Raw genomic sequence first — 26,594 nt, 5'->3', positions numbered from 1 at the left:
CTAGGGTCAGAATTAAGGTTCTAGGGCTAGGATTAAGATTAAGGTTCCTGGGTCAGGATTCAGTTTCTGAGGCTAGAATCAAGATTCTATGGTTAGAATAAAGGTTCTAGGACTAGGATTAAGGTTCTAGGGTCAGGACTGAGGCTCTGGGGCTAGGATTAAGGTTCTAGGGTTAGGATAAAGGTTTTAGGGTCAGGGTTAAGGTTTTATGGTCAGGGTTAAGGTTCTGGGGTTAGGATTAAAGATCTAGGGGCAGAATTAAGGTTCTGGGGCTAGTATAAAGTTATACAGCCAAGAGCCAAGATTAAGTGTCAGGTTCTAGGATCAGGATTAAGATTCTAGGGTCTGGATTAGAGTTCTTGGGTCTGGATTTTCTAAGGTCAGGATTAAGTTCTAGGCAAAGGTTAATAACCTAGGGCTAGAATACTTAAAGTTCAAAGGCTAGGATTAACTCCTTGTTTGCTGTTGACAAGAGCTTGTCAATGACGACCAGTCACCTCACTCAGATTAGATGGAGTCAACAGGTCAGGACGTCAGTCGCCATTCTGTATCTGGACTTCTTCCTCTTGGGACTGTGTTACTTTTGTTCAGCAAAATGAATAATACTATTAAACAGTGCACAAACAGTAGTGGCTGCGCTTTTAACTCATGCCACACTAAGCTCATTTCACCACCGTTCAGCAGATATGGTTTCAACAGTTCTTGGGATGGCGTTAAGAGTTGTCAATCAAAATGGAAAACAAGTGCTGTACTGCACGCCACAACAGTTTTTCAACTGTAAAATTCAGAATCTTTTTCACATTTATAAAATGCTTCACACAACACAACACTTTTTCAAATGTAAAATTTACAATCTTCTTCACATTCATCAACAATGTCTACACAACTGAATCCCTCATACAGATTCATGCAAAACCCCAAAAAACTCCACATCCAAATATCATAAAAGAAGAATCATTAAAATAAACAAACAAACAAACAAACAAAAGTCACCTGTTTTTCGAGATCCTGCATGTCTTGCAGCTGACTGTGCATCTCCTGTGGGAGGTCGCGGCCTAGTGCAGCATACTTGGTCTCCTGCAGCACTGTCAGCCGTCGCATCTGATTCATGCGTAGTGTGATCTCCTGTTGGTATGTCTGTGTGGACAATCAACACAATCGGTCAGCAGTTTTATACAACTTCTGTCCTTAAATTTTTGAAAAAAAAAAAAAAAAAAATCTATGTATTACCATTTTATTATGTCTGACATATCAGAAATTCTAATAAAGTAGATTAGAAAAAAACAGCACAAACCAACCAGAAAAGGAAACAAATGAAAGAAATGTAGTTGTTGATCAACAGAAGCTGGTTATCCTGATGAGGATTACACCCAACCCAGTACATCAACAGTGAGGGGGCCTGGATATGTTGGAAATGGGCGCAGAAAAAAAACTCCAATATTTTAGCTTGAAGCCACTGTTTAAGGGGTTCATTAACTATCAGTATGAAGCCCCCTGATGAAAGCTTCAAGCTGTAATGTTGTACATAATGTGTGTGTGTGTTTGTGTGTGTGTGTGTGTGTGTAGTAATATTGTGTAATGCATGAATAGTGTTTGTGGGTGGGTATAGGTGTGAGTGTGGGTATGGGTGTAAGTGTGTGAGTATAGAACAACATGACAGTGAAGGAAAACAACATAGCTGCACTTGGCTATTATGTCCAATACCCTTGCAGATATTTTAGTACCATTTAAACCCATGAAATCTTGCTTATCTTCCAATGATTTAAGAGTCATCTCAACCTGTCAACAATGAACATATGATAATCATGATCTCCACTTATTTTCCTTCAATAAAACAATATTACACATTTTTGAGTATTAGTTGATATGCATATATATATATATATTCTTTTTTGTTGTTGTTGCAAGTTGGTGATTTTTTTTTTTTTTTTTTTTAAAGCAAAAATGACAATTAGTTCCACGAGTGAAAGGGTGAACTAGCCTTGCACTTCTAAATAACAAACTAAAAAGACTAAGTTGACTTGGTGAGAGGAGTGCTGTACATAAAAAGTACAAACATAAATTGAAAATCACACACAACAGTTCCAGGAGTGGAAAGAAAAAAACCCCAAAACAAACAGTGGTGAACTGACCTTGCACCTCTCCACATTGTCCTGAGTGTCGTCAGCCTCAGGGTCCATGGCGGTGAGGGAGGTGTGTGTGTCCGACAGCCAGGACAGGGTGCGCTGCACCTCCCTGCCGAAGTTGTCACGGTCCTCCACTTCCTCCTGGGCCACCCCCACCTCCTCACCCACCCTCACCTTCAGTCTGGGCACACGGACCAACAACAGTCGTCATACTCCATAGACAGTCATTATAGACCACCAATAGTCATTATAGACCATCAACAGTCATTACAGACCACCAATAGTCATTATAGACCATCAACAGTCATTACAGACCACCAATAGTCATTATAGACCATCAACAGTCATTATAGACCACCAATAGTCATTGTAGACAATCAACAGTCATTATAGACCACCAATAGTCATTGTAGACAATCAACAGTCATTATAGACCACCAATAGTCATTATAGGCCATCAACAGTCATTATAGACCACCAATAGTCATTACAGACCATCAACAATCATTATAGACCACCAATAGTCATTACAGACCATCAACAGTCATTATAGACCACCAATAGTCATTACAGACCATCAACAGTCATTACAGACCACCAATAGTCATTACAGGCCATCAACAGTCATTACAGACCACCAATAGTCATTATAGGCCATCAACAGCCATTACAGACCACCAATAGTCATTACAGGCCATCAACAGTCATTACAGACCACCAATAGTCATTACAGGCCATCAACAGTCATTACAGACCACCAATAGTCATTATAGGCCATCAACAGTCATTACAGACCACCAATAGTCATTATAGGCCATCAACAGCCATAGACCAACAACAGTCGTCATACACCATAGACAGTCATCACAGACCATCAACAGTCATTATAGACAATCAGCAGCCATAGACCACCAACAGTCATCAAAGACAATCAACAGTCACAGACCATTGACAATCATTACAGACAATCAACAGTCATAGACAACCGACAGTCACAGACAATCAACAGTCATAGACAATCAACAGTCAAAAACCATCAGCAGTCATTACAGACAATCAACATTCACAGACATTCAACAATCAATATGGACAATCAACGGTCACAGGCCATCAATGGTCACAGACCGTCGGTAGTCATTATAGACAATCAACAGTCCCACACATCCACACCCTTTCAGAAGCATGACCCTGATGCCTTATCATAATCATTATTATCATCACCATTATCATTACTTTTATCAAAATTTAAATCATTCCACCATACACACCCTTTCAGAAGCATGACCCTGATGCTTTATTATCATTTATTATTATCCTATCATCATTCTCATTACTTTTATCAAAACGTTCGTGATTGTCATTATTACTATTACTACTATCATTGTCAATATCATGAACAACATGATCATTCTGACTTGTCATAGCTCTCCATCAGGGTGAGGTAGCGGTGCTGCAGGGCGACCATGGCCTCAGCGCTGGGCAGTGTTTTCTGCAGGGCATTGCTGGCCATCTTCAGCCGCTCCACCTGGGGACCCAGGCTGTCCAGGTCGTCCTGCACCGTCTGTCACACACCACACACACCGCTCAGCACACCAGTTTCAGTTCCTCAAGGAGGCGTCACTGCATCGGGCACAATAGCCGAGTGGTTAAAGCATTGGATATTCAATCTGAGGGTCCTGGGTTTGAATCTCAGTATCGGTGCCTGGTGGGTGAAGGGTGGGGATTTTTCTGATCTCCCAGGTCAACATATGTGCAGACCTGCTTCTAACTGAACCCCCTTCATGTGTATATGCAAGCAGAAGATCGAATACGCATGTTAAAGATCCTGTAATCCATGTCAGCATTTGGTGGGTTATAGAAACAAGAACATACCCAGCATGCTCACCCCTGAAAATGGAGTGTGGCTGCCTACATGGCAGGGTAAAAATGGGGGTAAAAACAGTCATACACTTAAAAGCCCACTCGTGTACATGTTAGTGAACATGGGAGTCACAGCCCACCAACCAAGAAGAAGAAGAAGTAGTTTAGTTTCTAAAGGAAGCATCACTGCAATCGGACAAATCCATATACACTACACCACATCTGCTAGGCAGATGCCTGACCAGCTACATAACCCAATGCACTTCATCAGGCCTTGAGTCCATGTATACGTATTTGTGTACCTATCAGAATGGATTTCTTTCACAGAATTTTGCCAGAGGACAACACTCTCGTTGCCATGGTTCTTTTCCAGTATGCAAAGTGTGTGCTGCACCATGACAACAGGGCAGGTTTAACTCATTAAGCACTGCCCCGAGCACTGCTCTGACATCAAATCTGTCTCATTAAAACAGTTTTCATGTTCATATAAGTGTGTAAACCACAAAGAAAGGGAAGTAACTTATACAGTATTTCCAAATGTGTCGACATATAATTTGGAGGAAAAACAGTATATATTTTACATTTTATTCCAGTTCAATAAGGCATGGAACCTGCTGAGGCTGTAAGCTCCCCAGGGCTAAATGGTTTAACTCCTGTAATGGGGTATGTTTAAGCCATGAAAACATGTATTGTTTGCCTAAGTGGTGTGGTGAAAACAGGCACACATGTAAAAGCCTTCTCAGATATACATACAAGATAACATTGGAACTGCTGCCCATGAATATAAAAGAGTGTCCCTCTTGAAATGACAAAAACTCTTGTATACACTGACTGACCGTAAGTTCCTGGAAATGTTCCCAGCTTCATAAAGGTGTCATGGAGCACTGGCCATCCACAAATTATGACTGTATACCATGTATCATGTTATAAAAAAATAAAATAAAATAAATAAAGGTAAAAAATAAATGCAGACTGATGCTCAAACCTTCCAGATGGGGAGCTTGTGGCGTTTACAAATCAAGGTTATGTACACACAAACATACATGCATTCAAGTTCAATGTACCATAAACAAACAGGTGTGTGCACATACACAAACACATCCCTCCCCCATATCCCCCCCCCCCATTCCACACACACACAAACTGAACCACTCAACAGGAACACCAACACCCAACAACAAACAGATTCAAGATTCAAAAACTTATTACACAAGGATAAAGATTTTAGGCACTGCCTAGTCTTCCAATCAGTCCTTGCAACAACAATAAAGATAACGATACAACAATAATCTACTTCCGGGAGGTTATCGGCCGTAGTTTCGTTTTCTCTGCATAGGCGGATAGTAGTTTGCACAGGCAGGAATGTCAGACCCCTGCTGGAGTCTGCACTAGTTGGGTCACGGTTAAGTATGTGTAATTAAATAATAATTTTTGTAAATTTTTGTGAACAAAGGAAAAGCAGGAACTGACCCGAAGCACTTCCAGCCTCTCCACCAGCTCCTCCTGTGTGTCTGGCAGTGCTGTGAGAGAGGCCATGGTGTCCTGGGCCAGACTGACCACGTCCTCCGCTCCCTGCACACTGCTGCTGAACTCCTGCCACTGACGCTGCAGCTCCTGCAACACACACAGTCACAGTCAGTTCTAGCCGTCATGAAAAAGGTGGAGTAACATGTCTGCCTAGGAAGCCAGAGAACCTGAGTGCAAATGTTCAAAGCCCGTATAAGCTAGAGAATCTTGAGTGCAATGGTTCAAACCCCACACTTGCCAGTATTTTCTCCCCTTCCACTAGACCTTGAGTGATGGTCTGGATAGTGGTCATTCGAATGAGATGATATACCTTAAAAAAACACAAAACAACAACAAAAACAATTAGTGTGCATGTGTGTGTGTGTGTGCGTGCATGAGTGTTAGATCCTGGGCCACAGTGTGTGTGTATGCATAATATAACTTATAATTCTAACTAACATCCAGAGCTATCAGACCTCTAATATTCCTCACTTCACCCAGGTGTGAATGGATACTTAACTTTGCTCCAAAATATCAAAACGACAGAAAGAGAGGACTGGGCACTGTCATCCTATAACGAGCCCTAGACACAGTGGATAGGAAATCACTGCCCCTATGGCCACAAAAAATAAAATAAAATAAATCACTTACATCGAAAGTTGCCTCCCTGCCCTCAGCCTTCCATAACATTAAAAAAAAAAAAATCAAATGTGTAACTTACATCAAGAGTTGCCTCCCTGCCCTCAGCCTTGGCGATGAGGTCATCCCAGCGCTGGTTGAGGGTCAGCAAGTAGCGGTTGATGGTGGCCGTGCTGGTCGGGTTGGCTGAGCGGATGAGGGAGCGGGCAGTTTCGTTCAGAGACCCGATGGCCTCCCGCCTCTCCTCCAGTCTGCCCGTGAATACCTGCCACAGCCAACATCTGGTAACGGTTTTGCTGTAAGTCATAGATATTCAGTCACCATTGTACCTATGGTTACAGAGATGACCAGAGACGATTCTATGAGCCCTTGGGTCATTTCATCTTTTGTATTTACGATGTTCCATGTAATCAGTGAAACTTGACTCTAATTGTGGACTGTGAGTCAAGAACTGTAGTGTTGTGTTCTGTGTGTTATTCTACATTAGCTTTGTGTTGTTTGCTTGACAGAGACTAATCTGTGTGAATGTGCGTGTGTATGTACATATGTGTCCATTTGTGTTTGCATGTGTGTGTGGGGGTGTGGGGGGAGGTGAGGGGGGGAGGCGGAGGGGGGTATCTGTGTGTGTGTGTTTGTGTGTGTGTGTGTGTGTGTGTGTGTGTGAAGAAAGAGGTGACCATACCCTGACTCTGTCCAGCAGAGCAGTCAGGTCATGGTGTGAGGAGAGAGGTCCGCTGTCCACCTGCTCCCACTGGGCCTCCAGCTCGTCCAGACTGGCTCCCAGCTCCTGGCTCCCCTCCTGTGACACGCCAGCCAGCCTCCCATCACAGTGCGCACAGAACAATTAAATAAAACATGAATGAGCATACAGAAGTTTCTGAAAGACCATGTCTGACTATTACCGGCAGAACAGCAGAGGCGGCAACTGCTGTGACGATTATCTGGGCTGGAATTTGATTGTAGTGGAGAATGTTTTGCCCTACTTACATCCCCACTCTCTTGGCCAAGAGGGTTTTCTGACAGTCGGCTTTAGGATGGTTCCCATAGGCCAACTAGCCCCCATGGTTGCAGCACTAAGAGCCAGTGCAATCTTGCATCCCAGTTGGAGAGTCATAGTCCTTCACAAAAGACTAAGCTGTGAATACTTCCCATTGTATGGACAAACCACTGATAAATACAGCTCTTACTCTGCTTTTGGCCCAACTGTAAGCTTATGTGTGATATAAACAGAACGTTGGGTCACTGAACAATAAGTATGAAATAGAAAAACATCACTGCTGTGATAAGTATGAAACTGAAAAACATAAACATTTCATGGAGTCATAGCAATGAACGATCTGATCAATGAGTACAAAAGAGAAATCTTATTTTCTTTTTTCTGTCTGCAATTGTATTTGTTTTCCTATCAAAGTGGATCTTTCTACAGAATTTTGCCAGTGACAACCCTTTTGTTGCCATGGGTTCTTTTACATGCGCTACCTGCATGCTGTATATGAGACCTCAGTTTATCATCTCATCTAAACAAGCATCCAGACCACCACTCAAGGTCTAGTGGAGAGCAAAATAATTCTGGCCAGGGTGGGATTCTATCCTATGCACTAAGATTCTCTTGCTTGCTAGACGGATGCTTCAATACATCTTTATTCATCCATTTGGAAATTAAATTGTGCATCCACAGGCTCGTCACTCACCCTTCACAATATCTCAGCCAGCAGCCAAGTCCAAAGCACTTGCAACAAGACAAAGGTTGGACAAAAAGTAAAAAAGCAACGCATAAAGCTAACTACACATAATAACGCATACAGCTAACTACACACAATCAAGTAACCCAACACAGCTTAACCACCAGACCACTGCTCCACTGACCTGGAAGGAGTGCCACTGTGCCGTTTTGCCCTCCAGCAGCTGCTGCTTCTTGTTGGAGGTGGCCATCACATGTGCCAGCCTCTTGTTGACGCCGGCCAGGGACTGGTGCAGGGTCTGTGTGTCGTTGGCGTCCAGTGTACTCAGCAGCTTGTCCGAGAGCTCCGTCACCTGCTCCATCTCATCCTGACACAGGCTGGCCTCTGAGAAGTAGTCCTGGACATGAAGACAGATGCATACCATCATTGACTTCTACTTCTTTGTTCGTGGGCTGTGACTCCCATGTTCACTTGTATACATGAATGGGCTTTTACAATCCGCCCCCTGGCCATGTATGCAGTCTTACTCCACTTTCTAGGATACATGGGGGTGTGCATGCCTTGTATATTCCTGTTTCTATAAACCACTGAACGCTGGCATGAATTATGGGATCTTTAGCGTGTGTATTTGATCTTCTGCATGTGTATACACATGTAGGGGGTTTAGACACAAGCAGGATCTGCACATCTGTTGACCTGGGAGACTGGAAATATCTCCACCCTTTACACCCAAGGAGCTGTGACCGGGATTCAAACCTAGGACTCAGATTGAAAATCCAATGCTTTAGCCACTCAGCTGTTGCATCTGTTGCAACACTGTTAACGAGAGGTGAGAAAAATCACCCACAGCATACAGGACCTTCCAAATCAAATCATGCTGCTCAAAGCACAGCCCACTGCAAAGGGCTGTTTCAAGGCTGATACCCTGTCAGTTCTAAAAATAAACCCTGTCAAACAGAAACCAAAACAATGCAAATTTGTTAAAAGATCAATCAAAATGACAAAAAATTTACTTGTCTGTGGTGTGTTGTCCACTAAAAAACAACACCACATTACTTCACAATTCATATTGTAGAATTTTCTTTTCTTGTTGCTGTTATTGTATTCAGTGCTATTTCCTCAAGTTCATTTACACCCCGTAATTCAGATTTACAAACAGAATGCACAAAACGTTAAGGACCATTTCATAAAAGTTGGTATATTTTCTTAAAATGTTCAAATATAGATAGACTACTCAAATCATATGTGCTGCATATAGTCTACCATGGGCTTCTCATTGGGTACACTAACATCTGTTTCAGGCATACCTGTCCATTGAACAACTTGAAAAATTGCGTTTCAAAAATCAGTTTCAGCCAAAAATGGAGTTATTCAGTAGTTTATAAACGATAACCATGGTTTTTCATTGTTATAAAAAAAAAAAAAAAAAAAAAAGAAAGAGAAGAAAGTGCATATGCAAGAAAGTACCTCTGGTTATGGGATTCACTCATTACATTAGCTACATACACTGCTGTTTTCCAGAAATTCAGCCTCATTTCACCATGCTCTCAACACGAAAACTGTGCGCATTCCCTAGCGGTCCCCAACTTTTTGTGAACCCTGTACAATATAGGAATGTGACTGACGGTGAACTCAGACAGGGTGTTGTCCACTGTGTTGTAGTCCAGCCCCTCGTAGCCAGAGTCCAGCAGCTCCTCAGCCCCCCGCAGCCAGTCGTGCACTTGCCGCATGGACGTCTCCAGCTGCTCCCTGTCCCCCTTGGCTTCCTCCAGGTACTGCTGCTTCTTCTCTATCGCCTCCTGTTGACACAGGGATTGTGGGTTTTTTTCTGTGGTTTGTTTATTTTCATGTGTGTTTTCCCCAGTCTAGACACCTATATTCATGAAGAGAGATACTACTCATAATTAATACCCAAACCAAAATGTCTGTCTGATAACAGTGAATCTTGCCTATGATCAAAATGTTATCTTGAACATGTATTTGGCATATTATGTGCTTAGACTCTAGCCTGTGTGTATCTTTGTGTGTGTGTGTGTGTGTGTGTGTGTAAGAGTGTGTGTGTGGTGGAGGGGGTGGGGGGGGAGACAGTGTTGGTTCGATTATGCCTGAAGTTATGTGGTGAAGTGATTTGTTGTGTGTTTGTTGGGTGTGTGAAGAGGCTGTTGTGTGTGTTATGTTTGTGTTTGGAGAAGGGTTGTGTGTGTATGTGTGTGTGAAGAAGGGTTTGTGTGTGAGTGTGTATGTGTGTGTTTGAGTGTGGTGTGGAGAGAGGGGAGATGGGGGTGGGAAGGAGGTATGGGATTGATACATGGTTGTTGAATCCATAATCTCTGTGCATGTGCGTGTGTGCTTTTTGTTGCTGCCTTACGTCCTACAGGGCTTAACAGTCAGCAAGTAAAGTAAAGTAAAGTAAGGATATCTGGATCACCTGTATGGAGACATGGAGGACGTCAATCTGCTGCACTTTCTCAGTGAAGGGCTGCGGCACCTCTTCCCCCAGCTGCTGGAAATGGCTCAACTCTACTTCTGCCTTGCTTCGGATGGAGCTCAGCTTCTGCACAGCTTCTGACGACGTGGCCTGCCACAGGATTTTTATATTTTTTATTATCTATTTCCCCACAAAAACGTTTGCATGATAATATTTTCAAATAACTAGCAACAGTTGTTTTTTGTGTGTGACAACATACAGATTATTTGCATATCACACACACACACACACACATACATACACACCATCAGCAAATCCGCTTGACTAGTGTGGCGATAGCCTTGAGATGGCCTCAGTGGTTGGCGAGGCTCTAAGCACCATAATTTGATTTGATAACAAACCCACAAACCATCTTTACACCCAAATCCTGTAAAATACAACAAAAAACCAACCCCAAACAACCCAACCCACACACTTTTTTCCTTTTACCTTATGCTTCTCAATGACGGGGTCGACTTTATCAGAATCCAGATGCAGGGGCCTGAGGGAAGCCAGGATGTCCTCCTTGTCCTCCAGCCAGGCCACCACCTGGCTGACGGCAGCCTCAAAGCTGTCGCGGTCATGCTGGATCTGTTGGCACTGCTGGATGCAGGCTGTGAGCTCTTCACGTAGCTGGCCCAGGTCCTGTCTGGCTGCCTCCACCGGCCCCAGCACGGCAGCCCTGTGCTCCTGGGGACAGTCCATGGCCATCTGCTTGGCCTGGTCCTCCGCAGCCCTCACCTTGGGGTCCAGCTTGGTCAGCCTCTCCTGCAGCTCCTGGTGACCACAAGCTGAGTATGGGTATTGATATAGTGCCTCTCCTCGATCAGACACCAAGCTCTAAGTGCTTCTTATCAGTTTTTTTTTTCTTCAGTTTTCAGTTTCAAGGAGGTGTCAAAGCATGTGGATTGATCTATAACAGCTGCATCATATCTGTTAAAAAACAAAAAACAAACCAAAAAAACCCAACAAAACCCCGAAGAAAGAGAAAAAGAGCAAATGCCTAGCTTTCGATAAACCCAACTTGCTGATCAAGTTTTGAGAGCCTGCTCAGGGTTTGTATAAGACATTAACACAGAATGGAAAGAAAGAGAAAAGAAAAGAAATTAATAAAGCGCTTTACAAACAACCATTTGCATAACCAGATGGTACTGATGACAATAGTGATGGTGGCGATTTCTATGTATCTTTCATTTTATTGTATTTTAATGTATTTAGACTCTCAATGCCTGGCAAGTATGTTGGGTTTATACATAGGGTGGGTATCTGCTTTCTGTTTCTGTTTCCTTTTTTTTTAAGCAGATGTGGTGTAGGGTATATGGATCAGTCTGCAGATTTCGACACCACTACATATGATGACTACGATATGTCAATTGAAGAACTTATAATAAAAAATATATAGTCATTTCTATTGCAATGATAATAATCAGCTAAACACTATAATTTGTTAACAACAATGATGATGACAACACGCAAAATGAAAAACACACACACACCACCTACACAACCCTAAATCTCACCCCACAAACAAAATAACACACCATCACCCTCGACTTGCCTTCCCCCACCCACTCCACACACACCCTACCCCTCCATTTGCCATGACCTCCTTCTTCTTCTTCCACATTCCCTCTTTGCCATGACTAAAAAGCCCAGCCCTCCTCACCTTGTACTTGTGCAGACGTTCGGGTACAGCCACCCCCATCTCTGTCACCGCCTTCAGCTGCTCCCTGCTCTCCTGCAGAGCTTCCTCAATCTCTGCCAACTGACTCTGGTGCTGCTGTCGCACCGCCAGTGCCGCCTGCCGGTTGTTACGGCAACCGTTGACACGGTCGGTGAGCAGCTCATGCTGTGAGGTCAGGTGGAGGATGTGGTCGACCTGGCTGAGCTGTCCCTGTGCCCGCAGAGTCTCCACACTGCTGTTCAGCTGGGCCATCGTTGGCTGGTAGTCTGCCAGCAACTTCTCCAGTGCCTGCAGGATTATGAGGTATTTGTGTGGATTTGGTGTTCACCTAGAGACTTCAAGATTATGAGTTCTTTGTGTTGATTTAGTGTTCTGTAGTTAAGAGGAATATTCAGAGAACTAGTACTCAGCTTTGCACAAAAAAGCTCCAATCACCATGTGGTGATTAAAAATTAAAGATACAAAGCACACTAACAACATGCTCACCATACACACAAAAGAAACGGCATTGTTTCAGATAATTTCTGGTAACTCAAGACACATGCTGCCTCCGAGTATGTATGACTGTCAGTTGTGTCTGACCATAGCCATCAATCTGGGTTAGAATCTGATTACAGTGGAAAGTGTCTTGCCCAACTTACATCCCCACTCTCTCAGCCAAGAGGGCATTAGGACAGTCAGCGTTGGGATGGTCCCCAAAGGCTAGCTAGACCAAAAAGCTGCAGCACAAGGAGCCATTGCAGTGTTACCCCCTAGTTTGAGAGCTGTAATCCTTCACAAAAGACTAAGTTGTGAATGACTTCCCAATGCAGAGGAGAAACCATTGATCACACAGCTATCAGTTTGCTGCTGGTCCAACTGTAAGCTTATGTCAATCTCTTATATAAGGTGAGCATTGAACATTAGACCAGCACTGCCTCTGGGACACCTTAACACCACGACGTCTCACCTCAAACTGCTGCAGGGAGGTGTGTGCGTGCTGCGTGTCAGGCCCCAGGGGCTGGTCAGCAGCGTTGATCTGGTCCTGCATGTCCTCCAGCCAAGCTCTGCACGACTCGATACTGTCCTCCACCTGTCGCCGTGATGACAGGCTGCTCTCCAGGGACTGCAGCTGCTCTCTCACCACCTGGCTGGTCCTGGGAAACAAGTTTCAGTTTCTCAAGAATGCCTGACCAGCAGCATAACCCAATGTCCTAATCAGGCCTTGAGTGCATGCATATACATTTGTGTACCTATCAGAGCAGATTTTTTTCTTCAGAATTTTGCCAAAGGACAACACCTATGTTGCCATGGGTTCTTTTTCTGAGTGCCAAGTGAATGCTGCATATGGGACCTCAGTTCATCATCTCATCTGAATGACTAGACAGTTAGTCTGATTTTCTTAATCCTTCTGCCGCCTTCCTCCTGGAATATAACAGAGGAATCATAATCATCAGTGGTGTGATGGCTTAGTGGTAACATGTCCGTCTAGGAAGCGAGAAATTTGAGGGCATAGGACTGAATCCCACACTTGCCTGCATTTTCTTCCCCTCTGTTAGACCTCAAGTGGTGGTCTGGATGCCAGTCATTCAGATGAGACTATAAATCAAGGTCTTGTGTGGGCTAGAATTGGTAATAGTGGAATGCGTATTGCCCAAGTTGAATCCCCACTCTCTTGGTCAAGAGGGCTTTAGAACAGTCAGCTTTGGGAAGGACCCCAAAAGCAAGCTATCCCCCAAGGCTGGTGCACTGAGAGCCAGTGCAATCCTGCCTCCTGGTTTGAGAGTCATAGTCTTTCACAAAAGACTTAAGCTGTAAATGATTTCTCATGGCAGTGGAGAAACCACTGACCCTACCAACCAGCATGACGGACCTGTCATAGGAAGTCTGCAGAGAGGCCAGCTGCTCCTCCAGCAAGGGGAGGTCATTTTCGTACAGGTCAGCTTTGAACCCCTCCCCTCGCTGTACCGTCTCCTTCACCAGGGACTCGAACAGGCGGGCCGTGTTGGCCAGGCTCTGCACACACACATGCACGCACACACACACACATGCACATACACACAGTAAGTTTAGTCATCGTCAGCTTGCTCATTGTTACTCCCCTTCCCCCTCACCCTCTCCCCTTCCTCCACACACACACACACACACACAATGTACACAGCTATCCTACACACTCAAACACACACACATCCCCCCTCCCCTCCCACTTCTCTCAAATCACCCCACATGAAGCCAACCGCTCCTCCCTCCCACTCCCCTTATCCACTCACACACCAACTCCACCCCAAACACCCTGACCCCTATCACACACATAGCCCCAGGTACAACAGACAGGGACTCACCTGCCACCATCCCCCTCCAATCACTTTCTCACACCCTGACCCTCACACACCCCTTCCCCCCACCCACACCCTTACCTCCAGGTACAACAGACAGGATTGCCTGGCCCTCACCCACTGCCACCCCCCTCTGTTTCATTCCCCCCACACCCACACATCCTCACAGGGCAACAAAAAAAACCCTGTCAGGCACAGCACCCAGGTACACCCCTCCCCCTCTCACCTTGTACTGCTGCACCTGTTCCTCCAGCACCTGGGTGGCGCAGTCACAGGGCAGGTCAGCGCCGCAGTGCAGGTCCGTCTCACGGCACCACTGGGCCACCTTGTGGCAGTCAGACTCAAACAGGCGGCGGGCGGCAGCACAGTTCCTGAGGTGGTCTTCCTGCCTCTTGAGCCGCTCACACAGTGTCCGCTGCTGGTCCTTCAGCTCTGAGAGTGGGGACAAGATAATAATGTGTATACAAATAAATACATAATGAAATAGATACATAAATGAATGAATGAACTGGTGGGTAGTGGGTGGGTGGATGGATGGATGGAATGATGGATTGGTGGGTGGACAGATGAATGGATGGGTGGTGGATGGATGGACAGATGGACGAATGGACAGATGGATGGATGGATGGATGGATGGATAGGCAGATGGATGGATGAATGAATGGGTGAGTGGCAGGATGGATGGGGATGGACAGACTGATGGATGGATGGATGAGTGGCAGGATGGATGGACAGACGGATGGATGAATGGATGGATGGATGGACAGATGGATGGATGGACAGATGGGTGGTGGATGGACACACAGATGGATGAGTGGATGAATACAGATGGATGGGATGGATAGACAGATGGGGATGGACGGATAGAAGGAGATGGACAGATGAATGGACAGATGTAAGTGCAGCTACCTGTGAGGGTGGTGTCCACCTGTTCAGCCCCCTCCTGTGTGCAGCCCTCCTTCAGCTGCTGACCCTTGGTGTCCAGCTCCTCCAGCTGTGTGCTGCGGGCCTGCACCTTGCTCAGTAGACCCTGCCACACCACAGTCATCACGCTCCAATACGGCACACATCACAGTCATCGTGCTGCGCATGATCATACAATACACACCACACACCTCCAGGGAGAGAGGCGAAGAGAAGCACACACTACACACACAACTCCAGTTTCCGATTCTCAAGGAGGTGTCACTGCACTCCATACAGGCCTCTTGGTAGGCAGATATCTAACCAGCAGCACAGACCTTGAGTGCATGCATACATATAATTTGGGGTACTTATCCGAGTGGATTTCTTCTGTAGAATTTTGCCAGAGGACAACACTTACATTGCATGGGACCTCAGGTTATCGTCTCATCCGAATGACTAGACGCTCCAGTCAAACTTGGGGGAAAGAGTGAGACCGGGATAAACAGACACAGCTTCAAAGACATGCAGAGGAGATATTACAAATTATGTGTTTTAATGTCACAAACCATACTGTACACACTCAGCTCATGATTCTAGAGAGTGCTGACAATTCCTCACAGAAATCAAAGAATCCCATGGTCAGCACTCAGTCTCCTATCTTGGCCCAGTGGTATGGAGCAAACTGCCCTTCTTGGTCTGTCTCATGGATTCCCCAGCGTGCGCGCGCACACACACACACACACACACACACACACATCCACCCACCAACCCCACCCCCCACCCACACACACACCCACTATTTTTCCTCACATCACTTCAAGTTGGGAAGATACAAAAAGACTTGAACACTACTACCACTGCACACAAAGTACAAACTTAAGTGTGCAAAGAATTTATGAATGCATAAAGGAAACAGAATGATCTCTCTCTCCCTCTTTCACATACACATTAACACACACCTGCTTGTACTCTCTCTTTCTCTCTCATGTACACCCACACACACAAACACAGCATGTCGATGTATTAATTATCAGAACACAAGAAAATTGCATCAAAAACAAAAAAACATTGTGATATGTTAAGTGCTATTTAAATACATGATCATAATGTTTTGAAATAGCAAATTGTGGTTATGAAATGAAAATTCAGTCTTTCTGACAAACAAACAACACACACACAAACCAAGTGGTCAAACACGGACAAACAACAGAAGCAAATCCTTCAAGACTCACATGTGACACCCACATAGTTAAGCACTGTCATTACAGAAATTCAACAAGGGTGCTGTAAAGTACAGTATCATCGAGCACTAGTGTGACCTTGTCCTTTGACCTTGACTTTTGACAGCGTTCTGACCATAGCCAGTCACTGTGCGGAGCTTGAAAAAGATTTTATGAGTAACCTTCATTCTCTCTTTTGTACCCACCAGCTTAATAATGATGCTGTGTTATGACCTTGACCCTGACCTTGAACTTCAACAGGGATCACACTGTAATCACAGCCACTCACCATACCAAGTTTGATGAAAACTGGAAACTAGACATTACCTCTACACTTTCTAGACTGTTGATCTCTCACCCTGCTTACCACATCATGATGCAGGGGAAGACTGAAAATGTCTTTGAATTGATATATGTATAAACAAATAATCATATCTAAATTCCAACTAGATTTGTGCTTGTATATGATTTCTAATTCATATTTGAACTTTTTATACACTGTCCTCACCAATATTACATGTGACCTCAGCACACTTGGTAATAAAGACATCCTGTTCTAATGCCTACCATTGTACAATGTAATGATTCATACACAACTTTCAGTAACCAAGGAAACTGCTTTTGACATTTCCCACAAACAAATGCATACACATGGAGATCCGAGACAAAGTGGTTACATGAATTCACTTTTGTTTACACACAACAGAACACAACAACAAAAATCATTACATACTTATCATTTTGCTTTTCTTTTTCTTTTTGTTTTGTTTTTCAAAGTGACAAGGTGCATAAAGACACATCACACCTGTGCACAGTCAACACACGGTATCTCTACCTCTAATCTTCTAGTCAGGTCTCTCTGTAAGAAAACAGGAAAAGAACAATTCATGTGCAAGAGAAAGCAACATCTTGAAAAAAAAAAAAAAATCCTTTCACTGTAGGTTTGGTCAAATACCAAAATATTGTGCCATAAACATTCCTTTATTAGAATTTTTGTTGCTGAAAGCTGTAGCAATCTGTAAAGTTCCTTCACACTGACATGTACTCAAGTAAACAGACAGACATTTAAATCTAAGTGAAAGATATGAAAGATATTCATCTCCTGCCAAGAGAGACATAGCACACACACACACACACACACACACTCAACACACACACACGCACCCCCGAAAACGGAGTATGGCTGCCTTCATGGCGGGGTAAAAACGGTCATACACGTAAAAGCCCACTCATGTGCATACGAGTGAACGTGGGAGTTGCAGCCCACGAACGCAGAAGAAGAAGAAGAAGAAGAAGACACACACACGTGCATACACACACGCATGTATACACACATCCCTACCTAAAAGCATGCACACACAGTAAAGCGTGCACACACATAGGCACACACATATTCACACACACACACACACACACACACACGCACACACCTACCTATTCATACATGCTCACACAAACACACGCACACACACTAACAAATATACACACACACATGCATACACAAACACACACACTCATCCCCACTCAGTCCCCCTCCAACAAACACACACACACACAATCATTTCCAACTCAGTACCCCTCACACACACTCACACAATCATCCCCACTCAGTCCCCCTCCAAAACACACACACACAATCATTTCCAACTCAGTGCCCCTCACACACACACACACACACACACACACACACACACACACACACCTACCTATTCATACATGCTCACACAAACACATGCACACACACTAACAAATATACACACACACATGCATACACAAACACACACACTCATCCCCACTCAGTCCCCCTCCAACAACACACACACAATCATTTCCAACTCAGTGCCCCTCACACACACTCACACAATCATCCCCACTCAGTCCCCCTCCAACACACACACACAATCATTTCCAACTCAGTACCCCTCACACACACTCACACAATCATCTCCACTCAGTTCCCCTCCAACACACACACACACACACAATCATTTCCAACTCAGTGCCCCTCACACACACTCACACAATCATCCCCACTCAGTCCCCCTCCAACACACACACACAATCATTTCCAACTCAGTACCCCTCACACACACTCACACAATCATCCCCACTCAGTCCCCCTCCAATACACACACACAATCATTTCCAACTCAGTACCCTTTCACCTCCCCCCCCCCACACAATCATCCCCCACACAGTCCCCCTCCCTCTCTAACACACACACACACACATACAATCATCCCCTGACACCCACACACCTTGCACTTGTCGGCCTGTTTGTCCACATCAGATGCCAGCAGTCGGACAGCGTCCAGTTTCTCGGCGGCCTTGACCTTGCCGTCCACCCAATCCTGCTCCTTGCTGACCGACGTGCGGAAGTCCAGTCGTAGCTGACGACTCTCCTCCAGTCGGGCACACCGCATCGTCACCAGCTCCACCACCTGGACAGTAATCAGCTCTCTCTCATCTCTCTCTGTAACTCTCTCTCTCTTAATTTCTCTGTCTTTCAATATCTCTCTCCTTCAGTCTTTCTCTCTCTCTTCTCTGGCTATTTTGTTTGGATGAGCAAAGTTCTCTCTCTCTCTCTCAATCACTCTCTCTGCTCTTGCTATTTGTTTGGATGAGTGAAATACATATTCTTTCTGCATGTTGAATTGTCCCATTGTATCCCCCCCCACCCCTTTTGTGTATGGGCTGGTGGCCTTCACAATTTAAACCAGTGTCAGTGTCAGTGTCTCTCTCTCTCTCTCTGTGAATTCATGGGCTACGACTTCCATGTTCAATTGTACATATACCTACAAGTGGATGTTCCAGTGTATGACCATTCTTAACCCATTAACCATTTAATTGGGAGGTTTGCAAAAATCTTCACCCTGAACCCACCATATGCCACAACTGGGATCAAACTCAGGACCCTCAGATTAAAGTCCAATGCTCTAACCACTTGGCTAATGCACACCATTATTTCAGTGATTTCATAAAGTAAGATTAAATTTGATCATCATCCAGTCCTCATTAAGGAAAATTATAAAATGAAACACGATTAAATTCTATCCATTAAAAAAACAAAAGAAGCAAAGTTCCACCATAAGGAAAGTTCTTCACTGATGATAAAAGACATTAAAAGTAAGTATATCACTTTTTCAGAAAAAAAAGATTGACTTCACATGTATACACTAATCAGTGACACTACTTTGAATCCCTACCTTCTTTTTGTTTCTTTCTTCTTAAAAAAAACAAAACAAAACAAACAAAAACAAACAAAAAAACAGGAAAATTTGTAGAACCCAAACTTGATAAAAACACACTTGTCACTGAGAAAATCCGTAAAACCATAAATTATTGTACAGAAACAAAAATAAATGCTACTACCTTTTTGACCTACAACCAAAACAGCTCAGTGATATATCCACACGAGCAGACACAGGACAGTAGACAAAAGAACAATTTGGAAGAGGTCCATAGTGCCAATGTGAGCATTGTACAAGCTTTAGTCATTTGATTCCTCTGAGAGATTAGAGAAGGGGTGATTAGGATATAACTTTATGACCTTTGGAGCACTCGTGTCGGGCTTGTCTGTATGTCTGATGATCAGTGCAGTGAGTGGTAAGGGTGTGGGTGCAAGGGGAGGGGGTGGGGAAGAGGGAGGGACAATAGCAAGCTGAGAGAGAGAGAGAGAGTGTGTGTGTGTGCTCATGTGCATGCATGTGAGGATGTGTGTTGTGTATTGTGCTGTCCTGTGTGTGTGTGTGTGTGTGTGTGTGTGTGTGTGTGTGTGTGTGTGTGTGTGCATGCTGTGTGTGTTGTGTTGTACTGTGCTGTGCTCTGCTGTGTTGTGTTGTGTATGTATGTGTGTGTGTGTGTGTGTGATGCATTTTGTGTTCATGCTGCTTCTGTACACAAACGTTATTGCAAGAGCGTGTATGTGTGCATGTGTGCACAAACATGTTTTGTTTTATGTTCATCCCTGTTTGACGGCACACCTCTTAGCCACATTCTCTCCAATCCATCCATCCACCCACAAAACCACCCCCTCACGTCACCCACACACAACCCAACCCCCACACAACCCACCACCCCCCTGATGCCTGACCTGAGTGTGCTGTGCCTGGACGTGTCTGACCATGAGGTCCACAGAGTGGCGTTCCGGGCCGGGCAGGTCATGGAGGAGGGCCTCTGCCTGCTGTTTGACTGCCTCCACCCTCACCTGCTTCTCCTCCAGCGTGGCACTCAGCTCCTGGGAGACAGGCATCAGTATCTTTGTCATTGTTGTTGTTGTTGTTACTGTTATCGGGTTAAACTATCGTCATCCTGATCATTATTGTTTTTGTTGTTATCGTAGTTAGACTATCCTCCTCCTCCTCATCATTGTTCTTGTTATTGTGGTCAGACAATCATCGTCCTCGTCATCACTATTATTAGACTATCGTCATTGCCGTTGTTATTGTTGTAAGACTATCACAGTATCATCACCATCACCCCTCATATGTCATACGTGTGTGTGGTGCAGGTATTGATCCACGTCCCCAGGGTCCATCATCATCATCATCACCCCTCAGACACCCCTACCTGTGTGTGGTGCAGGTGTTGGTCCACATCCCCAGGGTCCATCATCATCATCATCATCACCCCTCAGACACCCCTACCTGTGTGTGGTGCAGGTGTTGGTCCACATCCCCAGGGTCCATCATCATCATCATCATCATCATCACCCCTCAGACACCCCTACCTGTGTGTGGTGCAGGTGTTGGTCCACATCCCCAGGGTCCATCATCATCATCATCATCATTACCCCTCAGACACCCCTACCTGTGTGTGGTGCAGGTGTTGGTCCACATCCCCAGGGTCCAGCCCCAGGCGGAGGTCTGCAGTTAGCGTGGCGCCAGTGTCCTCCAGCCATCGGACGTACTGCTCCGCCTCGGCCTTGATGCTGCCCAGGTCCTCGCCCAGTGATCCGTAGCTCCGCTGCTTCCTCTCCGCTGAGGCCTGCAGCTCTCCGTACCTCCGCTCTGTCGTTCTGGGGATGACGGGAAACAAGGTGATAGAGACTGCATTAAAACAATGTTCAAGGTCCCACAGCTTTCTGCAGCCATTGTACAGTGATTTCTTCTTCTTTGTTCGTGGGCTGCAACTCCCACATTTACTTGCATGTACATGAGTGGGATTTTACGTGTATGACTGTTTTTGCCATGCCATGTAGGCAGCCATACACTGTTTTTGGGGGTGTACAGTGATTTCATATCTACTGTGTCTAGCAGCTTGGCAAAGGGAGGTGGGGCCAGATCCTTTCTTTTCTTTGCTGTTTACCCCTTTCCTGTCAGATCAAGTACCCTTACACACCTGGGTAGAGTGAGGAAATTGGAGTAAAGTGCCTTTCCCAAGGACGCAACAAACACCATGCCGAAACAGAAGCCTTGAACCCTGACCACTGACAAACTCTGGATCAGAAGTCCAGCAGCTAACTGATTCTGCCATGTTGTTTCTGTAATTTAGCATAAGCTTATTCTAAAATGACTGAGTAGCTAAAAAAGAAAAAAACAACAACAAACAAACAAAACATACAGTCAGATCAAGAACAGTGCAATGAAAATAATGTCAGTGATGATAATCAGCTATCTATAACAAAAATTCAACTGGGTACCTAAAACTTTTTTTTTTTTCTTTAAAACCCAACCAACAAGAATGAGAGCAATGCCATTAAGAACAATATAACTGTCTTGAACACAAACAATGTCCATTTGTCAATGGAATCAGAGATTAAGTTTAATCAAGAACAATAACAATATAAATCCTGTGCAAGCAACATGCATACAAGATCACAAACACATGCACACACACACATTACCATTCACACACACACACACACACACACACACACACACATATATATATATATATATATATATATATATATATATATATATATATATATATATATATAACACATACAGAAAGAGACAGACAGATTGATAGACACACACACACATGCATACACACAGAGACACACACATACACTGTCTCAATGTCTGAATTGCACACACCCGTTTCTCCCCTCACACACAAACAACCCCCTCATTCCCATCACCACCACCCCTATCTGCCTCTACCCTCTCCCCACCACCACACACAAACTCCCCAATGGAGCAACCAAGCTGGAATGATAGTGACTCTTCTCTCCAACACCACAGCACACCCTACACAACACTCAGCTAATGTGACCCTCTCCCCTGCCCCCACATACATTCTCCCCCACCCCCACACCCCCTCCCTCACCTCATGTGTTCCTGCACGAGTTGTGTGTCATGCTGACTCAGGCTGGGCAGCAGCTCCGAGGCCTTGTTCCTCAGCTCCTCCACCCCCTGTCGCTTCTGGTCCACCTCATCCACAAATTTCTGAAACAGCACACACGAACAAAAAGGTCCATCAATCGCTGTCTGGGCTACTCACTTCATGCATGTGTGAATGACAGTTGTGTCTGACTATGACCACCAGAACGGCAGAACAGGCACAACTGCTGTCGCAACTATCTGGGCTAGAATTTAAGTATGGTGGAGAGTGTCTTGCCCAAGTTACATCCCCACTCTCTCGGCCAAGAGGGCTTTTAGGTCAGTTCCCAAAGGCCAAGTATCCCCCAAGGCTGTAGCACTAGGTGCCTGTGCAATCCTGCCTCCTGGTTTGAAAGAAGTCACAGTTGTTCACCAAAGACTAAACAATAAATGACGTCATTCTTTTGCAATGGAGAAACCACTGATCATACAACTCTCACTTTGCTGAAGGCCCAACCATAAGCATATGTCAGTTTGCGGCTGGTCCCTCACTGGCTAGAAAACGGAAAAGACAAGACAAGAAGTTATTTCATATGCCTGCTTGGGGTCACTGAAACATTATACATGAGCAACTATTACACACACCACATAAACAAAAAAGAATTATGTCAAAAAAATAAACAAACACCAAAAATGTCCACCAGCAAACAAGCAAATACACATTAACAATTGGGGATTGGTTGGATGTGAATGTATGGGTGCAAACTTTTGCAGCTTCAGTTTCCGTTTCATGGATATGTGAAAGCACGCAGACAGATCCATATGCGCTACATCACATCTGCCTTAATTTTCTTTTCTTAGGCATAACGATAATAATGATGATAATATAAATAATAATAATAATGACAATAATAATATAATAACAATAGCAACAATAATAATAATAATAATAATAATGACAGTGACAATAAACAACACAAAAATAAGTAAATTTTGCAAGTAATAAGGATGTCTTTTTTGTTGTTGCATTTTTCACTGATGGAAAAATGACTTCCGTCAACATTTTATGTCCATGTATGTGATGGGGGTGTTGAGGTGGGCCAGGGTGTGTGTGTCTGTCTATGTATTATGAAGAAATATCAACAAAAATAAACCAAGAAACAAAAACAGAGGGGTTGTGGTGGGCTCTTGGGGTGCAAACACACACATGTAGACAAGCACCCACACATTACAGTATGTACATGAACATGTGCACACACATACATAAATTGATTATATGCACACTTTAAAACGCATTAAAGTATGTTTAATCACACACACACACACACACACACACACACACACACACTCCACAAGTGTAGCAGAAAGAAAATATTTCCACCCATACTCCTGACCCAACCTAGCAGCCGCAAGGCACATGCGAGCACGCAATGAAGCGAAAGAGCACTGCATGGAACACCAAATCACAGTGCGTAACAGACATTTAAGACACAACCGATAACGCCCCATACCCTGCCCGCCTGCTGCCGGGGAAAATACTACCGATCAGGGCCAGCAGGTAGACACAGGTAAGATCATACCCCCTGGCCGTACCACTAAGTACAGTGCCGATATAAAGCTGATTAGCTTTGAACACACACACACACACCACTCTCTCTCTGTTAACATACAACCGTTCAATTTTTGCCAGCTGAATGATAATCATTGATGATAACCAAAACATCCTCTTTCAATCAGCTTGTCTGATTCTGTTGAGATCTGCCAGCATGCTAAATCATACTGTAACAATGTTCTTGCTATTGATATGTTTATTCGGATTGTATACCCTCCGACGTTCAAAGGAGTCTATGGTGAACTCACAGAACGTCGTCAGCTGTCTGGTGCAGAAAAAAGGAGAGAAAAAAAAAGGGCGGGGGGGGGGAGTTGAATAGAGGGGAGGGTGTGCGTCTGTGAGGGAAGGGAAACAGAAGAAGTAGCAGAGAGAGAGACAGAGAGAGGGGGTGACGGAGGGGTGGAGGAAGGAGGGATGGAGGCGGGGGGAGTTGATGACCTTCACGGAGGCAGTAATGGAGTGAGAACTGTGTGTGTGTGTGTGTGTGTGTGTGTGTGTGTGTGCGCGCGCGCGCAATAATACACCTATTTCATTTCACATCCTTTCGCAGAAAGAATAGCAAAAAGGAAGGAAGGAAGGAATTTTTGTTTAATGTCCCGTCACAAATATCGGTGATTGAAGACATTTTGTAAAAGTATTTATGAATACATCTGAGTATTATCGGTTAGAAGGGGTGGGAGATGTGGATGAATGGAGGGTTGGGGGAAACTGGGCAAATGAGGGTAAAAATGTGGGTGAAATTTGAAAGAAAAACAAACAAAAAACAAAACAAAAAAACACACAAAAAAACACCTCTAAATATAGTTACAGGAAATTACTTAAAGGACTTCGTAAAAGAGAAGTCGTTAAACTGACAAGCGAAACAACTGATAATGAATGCAAAAAGTCAAAAACATCAACGTTCTCAGTCACTTGTGAAGACACACTTTCGTGTACAAAAGGCTTCATCAAGCTACAGTGAAAAATTATATGCTCAATTGTCAGGTTATTAAAGCAAAAAGGAAATATAGTTGAGGGACCAGGAGGAGGGTGATCAGAATATGTGTATATGCATGGAAGGAGCGTGCGCGCGTGTGTGTATGCGTGTATCTGTGTATGTGTGTATGCGCGCGCGCACTCGTGTATGTGTATGCGGACGTGTGTGTGCGTGCGCGTGTCAGTGAGTAGTTTTAATGTGCATTCTGAATAGAAATCACGACCGAACACTTTCCTGCATTCAAACAATCAGGGTCAGCTGAAACAAGAACCACTGCTCTCCGTGTCGGAGAGTGCTCCAAGTCACACAACAGAAGGCAAATCAGTCACCTGAAAATTATATCCCCTTCTGCAATCACAACTGGCTATATGGAATGGCCTGACACAAGGTTTAGTGCAATGAAGCTTACAACAGTGTGTGTGTGTGTGTGTGTGTGTGTGTGTGTGTGTGTAGGGGGTGGGAGGACTCAGCTGTTCTCTACAGTTTTCAGTGTATTGTTTAGGATATATATGTTGCACCACACTGAATGTTCGCGCGAAAAGGATGAAATTCATATTTTATTCAGGAGTGTGTCAAAAGTGTCTTGTAGATACTTTACGTGATACACGATAGGAAATACACTGGTGTGTGTGTGTGTGTGTGTGTGTGTGTGTGTGTGTGTGTGTGTGTGTCTATACCGCGCGCGCCTCTGTGTGTGTGTGTGTGTGTGTGTGTGTGTGTGTGTGTGTGTGTGGCAACACATGCTATTTCTGAATTACAACTTCGCCCGCCACCATGCTTGTTAAATCCCGTCATTGGCAGCTTTGCGACGCCATTCGACTGTAATGTTTTCAGTTTTGGAGAAGAACACCGCTTTCATGCGGAGTCACTATAAATTGGAAATAACTGGTTCTTTTGGTTTTGCACTGCCTTCAGAAATTAACGCTTGGTAATCTTTACTGATGGCTTAAAGGTACTCACTAAACCTCTGAAGTAGGTTACAATCTGCACATGTTTAGTTTAAGTAATTATTTATCTACCTACCAATACCAATTTAACTTCCTTTTAAGGGAATAACTCCCAAAGGCTGGACTGTGACAATCTGCACAAAGGGTAGGGATGGTTCTAACACCACTACGGAGATTTAGTTATATATGAGATGGCCTTGATGTTACTTAGCGCAGCTGGCTTGACAGGAAATCAAGAGCATCCCTTTTCAACACCCAAATAATCTTGATTTCTTGACGGGGTGGTGGAAAGAGAGGTATACCTGTGTGGCTTGAGTGTTTATGGAACTGTACACACAGCTGGTTGTTATGCCCCCTTGACTGAAGGGCTTCCTCGCGGACTGGACAA

The 26,594-nt window shown here is 44.4% G+C and overlaps 1 protein-coding gene across 5 annotated transcripts in view; it reads right to left on the bottom strand.

Annotated features, from left to right (window-relative positions):
• Positions 1 to 26,594, bottom strand: part of LOC143295939 (muscle-specific protein 300 kDa-like) — a 341,276-nt gene that overhangs the window by 90,732 nt on the left and 223,950 nt on the right. For all 5 annotated transcript variants that reach the window (XM_076607629.1, XM_076607632.1, XM_076607633.1 and 2 more), the window contains 19 exons: positions 22,679 to 22,797; positions 21,215 to 21,422; positions 20,499 to 20,642; positions 18,664 to 18,846; positions 15,189 to 15,309; positions 14,506 to 14,711; positions 13,817 to 13,959; positions 12,914 to 13,100; positions 11,947 to 12,252; positions 10,731 to 11,057; positions 10,242 to 10,391; positions 9,439 to 9,612; positions 7,998 to 8,210; positions 6,814 to 6,930; positions 6,214 to 6,396; positions 5,457 to 5,600; positions 3,542 to 3,687; positions 2,133 to 2,307; positions 994 to 1,137 (listed from right to left, as the gene is read on the bottom strand). In XM_076607629.1, the coding sequence (XP_076463744.1) occupies positions 994 to 1,137; positions 2,133 to 2,307; positions 3,542 to 3,687; positions 5,457 to 5,600; positions 6,214 to 6,396; positions 6,814 to 6,930; positions 7,998 to 8,210; positions 9,439 to 9,612; positions 10,242 to 10,391; positions 10,731 to 11,057; positions 11,947 to 12,252; positions 12,914 to 13,100; positions 13,817 to 13,959; positions 14,506 to 14,711; positions 15,189 to 15,309; positions 18,664 to 18,846; positions 20,499 to 20,642; positions 21,215 to 21,422; positions 22,679 to 22,797 (3,390 nt within the window). The remainder of the gene's footprint in view (positions 1 to 993; positions 1,138 to 2,132; positions 2,308 to 3,541; positions 3,688 to 5,456; positions 5,601 to 6,213; positions 6,397 to 6,813; positions 6,931 to 7,997; positions 8,211 to 9,438; positions 9,613 to 10,241; positions 10,392 to 10,730; positions 11,058 to 11,946; positions 12,253 to 12,913; positions 13,101 to 13,816; positions 13,960 to 14,505; positions 14,712 to 15,188; positions 15,310 to 18,663; positions 18,847 to 20,498; positions 20,643 to 21,214; positions 21,423 to 22,678; positions 22,798 to 26,594) is intronic.

Source organism: Babylonia areolata, chromosome 21, assembly GCF_041734735.1.
Source record: "Babylonia areolata isolate BAREFJ2019XMU chromosome 21, ASM4173473v1, whole genome shotgun sequence".
In the NCBI taxonomy this organism is placed as follows: domain Eukaryota; kingdom Metazoa; phylum Mollusca; class Gastropoda; order Neogastropoda; family Buccinidae; genus Babylonia; species Babylonia areolata.
Note: the sequence above shows the minus strand (reverse complement) of the source record. Positions and strands in the feature narration are given on the sequence as shown.